This window comes from Canis lupus, chromosome 2, assembly GCF_048164855.1.
Source record: "Canis lupus baileyi chromosome 2, mCanLup2.hap1, whole genome shotgun sequence".
NCBI classification, from domain to species: domain Eukaryota; kingdom Metazoa; phylum Chordata; class Mammalia; order Carnivora; family Canidae; genus Canis; species Canis lupus.
The window spans coordinates 71,390,128-71,396,687 of NC_132839.1; the positions used below are offsets into that span (position 1 = coordinate 71,390,128).

The 6,560-nt window shown below is 45.4% G+C and overlaps 1 protein-coding gene across 8 annotated transcripts in view; it reads right to left on the bottom strand.

Annotated features, from left to right (window-relative positions):
* Positions 1–6,560, bottom strand: part of STX18 (syntaxin 18) — a 120,275-nt gene that overhangs the window by 19,175 nt on the left and 94,540 nt on the right. For all 8 annotated transcript variants that reach the window (XR_012021035.1, XM_072806414.1, XM_072806413.1 and 5 more), the window contains exon 6: positions 2,312–2,427. Coding sequence is in view for 7 of the 8 variants with exons in the window: in XM_072806414.1 (XP_072662515.1) it covers positions 2,312–2,427 (116 nt within the window). In the remaining variant the exon portion in view is untranslated. The remainder of the gene's footprint in view (positions 1–2,311; positions 2,428–6,560) is intronic.

Below are 6,560 nucleotides of genomic sequence, written 5' to 3' on the forward strand. Positions count from 1 at the left end.
AGCCTCAGGCCTTCATCCTCCCTTTATTCACCCTCATTCCTCACTCGGGGAAAGGGAAAGGGGGAGGGACCCCAGCCTGTCTCAGGGGATTGATGCTGCCTACAGACCTGCCCCCTGATCTCCAGACTTGTAAACCCCATTCCCTGCTCAACATCTCTACGAGGCACCTCAAAATTAATATGCCTGGCACTGGGTCCTTGGTCAAACCAATCTCCTGCACCACAGTGAAGGACAGCAAACTTCTCCCTTGTCAAAACCACCACAGCCTTCCCCGGCCCTTCCCTCCTGCCTGTCCCGTATACAGGAAGCAAATGCTGTGGCTCTACTTTAAAATGTAACCAGAATTCCAGCACTCTCCCTCCACTGCCTTGCTACCAGGCATGTCATGCTCCACCATTATCTTGTTTCTGGGTGACTTGAGCAGCCTCTTGTCTCTACTTCTCTTCTCCAAGAGAGCAACCAAAGGGGCTCTGCTCAAACACAGCTGGCTGTGAAGTGCTCTGTGCAAACCCCCCCATGGCTTCCCACATCCTTCAGAATAAAAGCCACAGTCCTCAAGCATCCTGGTACCTTGGTGTTTCCTTACTTGGTATCCCTCTGCCCTCTCCCCTTGCTCCCTAGCCTCCATGCTGCTCATCCACCAGGCCAGGCAGGCTCTCTTCTTGGGGCCTCTGCACTTCTGGTTTCCTCTGACTCTGACTCTTCCCCCAGAGAGACATAGGGTTCACTCCTCACTGCCCTTGGGTCTCTACTGAAACACCAAGCTCTCCAACCTCTCTGACAGGCCAAATCTCTCCTACAACCAGGACCCTCTATTGTATGGCACATACAATGATTGTATACATCTGTGTGATTATTCTATTAGCATCTGCTGGACTATGAGCCGAGGGGTCTTATTTTCTACTCACTACTGTCGCTAGCACCTAGCACAATGCCTAGCACAGCAACACTCAGTATGGGCTCAGGGCTCAGCAAGGGGAGAGAGTTCTTCACAGGGGATCTACCCTCAGCTGGGCCTTGAAAAATCTGTACTGGCTTTTCTCCATTATCATCAGCCCTAACAGTATTTCTGGAATGAGTGAGTGGACGAATATGCTGTGTCTGCCATGAGTAAGTTTGGGAGTAAATGAGGGAGACAGGATATCCCTATGTGTTATCTTATGAAAAGCTGGGCTCCCTTAGGTCATGAGTGATGTCTGTGCCAGTCCTCTGGCCCATGGGGTCAAAGTAGCCAGCAGAAAAGATAGGCTCAGGCCCCAAAAAAGTACCCTAGGTACTGCCCCTTTCTTGGTTTTGATTTTGAACAGGTTATATAATCTCTTCCAAGCTCAATTTCCTCACATGTAAAATGACGATAGCACCACCTCAAAAGACCCAATGAGACCCAATCTGCTGCTGAAGCCCCTGCATGAGCCCAGCACACTGCAGGGCTCGCTTGAGCCTGGTCTCCCCACCTCTCCCCACTGACACTGTTCCCAACCATGGAGAGGGCCCCAGGCATCTTTCAGGTGCTCATTCCTACACTGTGTTCTGAATCAGATGGAGAGGCAGTACAGATCCGCATATAAATCCGAGTCTGCAATTCATGAGTTTTTAAGTTTCCCAGCCTCTCAAAGCCTTTCAGAAGGCTCATCAAAAACAGGACCACAAAACCCATCCCAAAGGGCTGCTCTAAGGATGGTGGTGGTGGTGTCTGTAAAGATTCAAGGCAGTGCCTGGCATCTGGGAGATGCACAGTAAATGACAGCCATTGTGGTAACATGGACAAGGGGACTGAGGAAGACACCCGGCCCCTGAGGCCTCAGCATGCTGTCATCCTGGGATTTACGCAAAGCAAAATCTTATGCCTGTTACACCTGAGACACAGCAAAGTAAGCATGTGCAGGCCACACAGGGTGGAACACAGGTTGGTGCTAACAGGATGCTGAGATCACGGGATAGGGCACCATGTGGAGGCAGGGGAGGCAGTGCCCTACCTTTCCTGAGACCAGCAGGCAAAATTCCCTGAGCACAAAGCTCTTACACTGCTCCTGGTTCTGAGTCCCCAGCCCCCACCCTAGTGGTACACAGCAACTCAGGCCCTCTCCCTGGACTCTGCTGTTCTTGGGTGACTGGAGGAATCCTCTTGCTCTGTCCCAACAGTTATTAGCTCCAACTGGGGTAGAAAAAAGGTTTCCCCTTCTGTGTTTCCTTTGCTTTATGAAAGTGCAAACATAAGATGTCTAGGACTGTGTTCCTTTTTCTGCTTTGTATTTTTGCCAATACATCATAAGCAAGAGATGGAAGGCAAGATTTTTATTTCAGTTCATACCTGGACATTCTTCAGTGACAGGTTTTTCTTCAGACTCTTGTGAAGGGGTCTGTGAAACTTTCTCAGAAGACGTGGATTCTCTTGTCTTTGTATGTGGTTCTGGTTCCAACTTAGATCTAAACAAATAATTAGCAATCATATACTTTGCTGACACAAGATTCTTTTCTGACAACAGAGGGAGTCACATGTGACCCCTGCACACGTGTCCTGTGCCCTCTGCCAAAGAGCAGAGTTGCTAACCAGCGGCCATCCCAACACACCTCCAGTGGGGCACTTATTAGAAGGAACCAGTGTCACCACCTGCAGGGAGTAGGGGAAGGGAGGAGAATGCAGCCAGTAGGTGCTGAAGGAAAGAATGCACACACCTGCCCCACATACTGACGCCGCACTTAACAGGTGTGTGACGAAGGCTGACTGTTGAACAAGTCCAGGAAGCTGGCTGTTTCACACCAGTGCAAAGTGTTGCTAAATACACACACACACACAAACACACACACACTCTATGTAGTATATATAAGTAATATCTTAAATAAGTTAACTATGAAAGTACAAGTCTTTAAATAGCCACCAGATGGAAGCAACTTGTCTCAGGAACCAAGGCCTCTGCCCTTGGCATCTGCCTCAGGGGTCCTCCTTTGGCTATACTAGTTTCTACTTTCAGGTCTATGCTCAATCTCACCTATTCAAAGAGGCCTACCCTGACTTTCCGATCTCAAACAGGCTCCCCTACATCACACTGTGCCGTAGCCCTTATCTTCTTCATAGCTATGAAGAGTCACCAGAGTCTCGGATGACTTGCTAGTTCACTTGTTTATTGCCTGCCTTGCTCTACTGGAGGGCACACTTGCAGAGCAGGGTCCTGGGCTATGGGCCATGGTCACTGCACAGCCCTGGGTCCTAGATGAGTGTCTGGCATTCAGTGTTTAATAAATACAGGTTGAATGAATGGATACTTTATAACGGTCAGTAACTAGTAAGAGAAAGAACTTGTTGATTATGAAACAATAAACCTTATTAATAGCTTTCCTGGAATCCATATAGCACTACAAAAATTATGGGCAGACTGCGAAAATGATCTATGATGCATTCCATATTACTAGCCAGGAAGCCTATAAATGAAAAAGAATAATGTAAATACTTATTAGGATGACGCTGTTAATGCCAACTAACATTTACTGTGGGCGTATCATGTATTGGGCATTTTTCTAAGCACACTATATGGATAAACTTATTTAATGCCATACATCCCTATAAAGTAGGTAATGGTATTAAAGACCTTCTTATAGAGGAGGAAACGGAGCTATATGGAAATTAGTATCCTGGGAGGAAACTCCCCCCAGGTTACACAGTCAGTACCTGGCTGGGCTGGCCGTGACTTAGGGAACCTACCTCAGAGGCATGCCCTTAACGGCTGCTCCATGGAAAGTAGATTCTATCCATCGTGTTCCATGAAAAGGGGCTTCTGGTCAAATGACTGAGAAAAGTGGAGTCCAAGCTAGGATGGGTATTTTACTCTACAGCTTTTTAGAGCCTTTCAAGATGCTAATAATATATTTTTAATTTCCAAGATGGATGTCTTTCCCAAATAATCTGACTGCAGAAACAATTTTCATGGGGCTTTTGGGAGAAGACTAATGTATTATGAAAGGCTGTTTAGGAATGTTTTTCCACAACATTCATAAAAGAATTTTCAAAAGTAACTATAATATCAGCCTTCCTAAGTGTCCAGTGACTATGGCTGGGAAACAAATCACTCTCAAGCTTAGTGCCTTGAAACGATAATCATTTTACCATCCACCAATGTTTCTGGGGCCAGAAATTTGGGAGTGGCTTGGTGGGACAGTTCTGACTCCAGGTCCTTTGTAAGGGTGCAGTCGGGTGGCAGTTGGGATTGCATCACCCAAAGGCATGCCACAGGAGGATTCCCTTTCAAGGAGACTCATTCACATGGTTGCCAAGGAGGTGACAGACGGGAGCCTTGTTCCTTCGTCAGGGGCCCAAAGCAAGCAGTCTCCGAGGCAGAAGCATCAGTGCCTTTTATAACTGCCCAGAAGTCACACACTGCCATTTCTACCCTATGCCATGACAAGGCAGTTATAATGGTCCATTGAGGCTCAAGGGAAGGGAATACAGATGTCACATTTTCCTCTCAATGGAGCAGTAACAAAATTGATTTTATTTTTATTTTTTTCAAAATTGATTTTAATAAGACCATGTGGCATGGGATATGTCTGGATGCAACCATTTTTGGAAAATACATCTGCTATCCTAAGTATCACAAATACACCAAGATATTATTTATAAGGATATTCATCACAGCACTGCTTATAATAACAAAACAATGACTTAAAGATTCATCAAAAGTGCCAGGTTTACAGTGAGAAGATTCAGGGAAAGAGAAGACCCCATTTATAACAGCCAAAACAAAAGATAAAAAACTAACAACCACAACAAATATTGCAGCATAAACTTAACAAGGAAACCCCAAAACCCATGTATGAAAAACTAAAAGACACTCCTAAAAGATACAAAAATGTCCTATAATGAATAGAAACAGATATCATGTTCTTAGATGGGAAAAAGAGCTATCATAAAGATGTCAGTTCTCGTGGAATTGAAGAAACAAAACAGATAAACATGGGGGAGGGGGGGGAGAAAGAGAGGTGAACCATAGAATAGAGTCCTAGCCACAGGAAACAAACTGAGAGTTGCTGGAGGGGAAGTGGGCAGGGGATGGACTAAATGGGTGATGGGTGTTGAGGACACGTGTGATGAGCACCAGGTGCTGTATGTAAGTGATGAATCACTCAATTCTACTCCTTAAAGTCCAGGACAAACCTAGATACAAGCTTCTAGTTGTCTTGTCCCAATGAATACTACAGACAGTACCTAATTCTCCAGCAACGAGAACCTGTTCACATACAGAGTACTGTTAACCTGGGAAGCTCACTGGAACCTTGGCATCCAGGGTTTTCATCGGGAGTCAGTCATGAGGCATGGAGCACCCAAGTGGCTGACCTTAGCTCAGTCTCCAGTTCCCCCACAGGTCAAATCAAATGGTTTGGTCTAGGGCCCCCATCATAATCACACTGTTGGCATAAACTCGCCAGTGTGGCCCAAGATTCCAGGTCTATAAAAAACACTCTTTGTCAAGCAGGATATTCCCAGAGCTTGGAAGTTATCTCCAGGAACTGGCCCAGAGCCAGTTTCTTTGTAATGTGCCGAGTTGGGACATCCCACATGAGCTGGGTGAACCTTCTCCTGCACACCTTCTGGTCCTAGTCTGCTGAAAGTTTTTACTATGAAGGCTTCATGATAATTTTTGGGCGCACTCTTACAAAGAAGCAACATTCTGCCAGGCACACAAGGGCAGGAAGGGCATGGCAGGCACTGGGAAGCTGGGTGTGTGACTGCTGGGTATTAGGATGGTCCCTGTATGCTGGAGAATTATTTGCCTATTTTAATAAAGAATTATTTTATATTTCCACAAGTCGTGGATGAGAGTTCCAGCGGTGGCACACCCCCTGACCCCGAACATCTGTTAGTTATCTTAGCCATTCTAATAAATGTGAGATGGTACCCTGTGTTTTTATTCATTTTGTTGTGAAACAATCACATGTGAAAAAATCTTAAGTACAATACAAAGAGCCCTTTCTCCTGAACCATCAGAAAGTAAGTTGCCAACCCAATGCCCTTTCACCTCTTGAGTATTTTAGGATTTCCTGAAAACAAGAGCATTCTTTGACACAACCAGAATACAACCATCAAAATCATGTTGATACACTACTTCCGGACTTTCCCTGGATCCCATTCTAATTGGACTAGTTGTCTCAATGACACCCTTTATAACAAAAAAATCCAGTTCAGAATCACATGGCACCTAGTTGTCATCTGTCTTCAGGCTCCTTTGGCTTAAACAGGTCTACAGTCTTTCCCTGAGTTTCATGACCTTGATACAGAATTGATATGCCAGTTATCCTATAAGATAGTCCCCAATTTGAGTTTGTCTGACCTCCCTTGAGGCTGGATGCAGGTTATGTATCTTCAGTATAAAAAGGGGATATTCTACTTACAGTCTTCTCTCTGCATCCTGTCAGGTTGTCACTAATTTCACTTTGATCACTTGACTAAGGTGGTAGCTGCCAGGCTTCCTGATTGCAAAGTTACTCTTTCCTCTTTGTAATTATTAAGTTACGGTGGAGGGAGTGCTTCGATACTATGGAATTATCAATTTCAAACCTTCAATGAC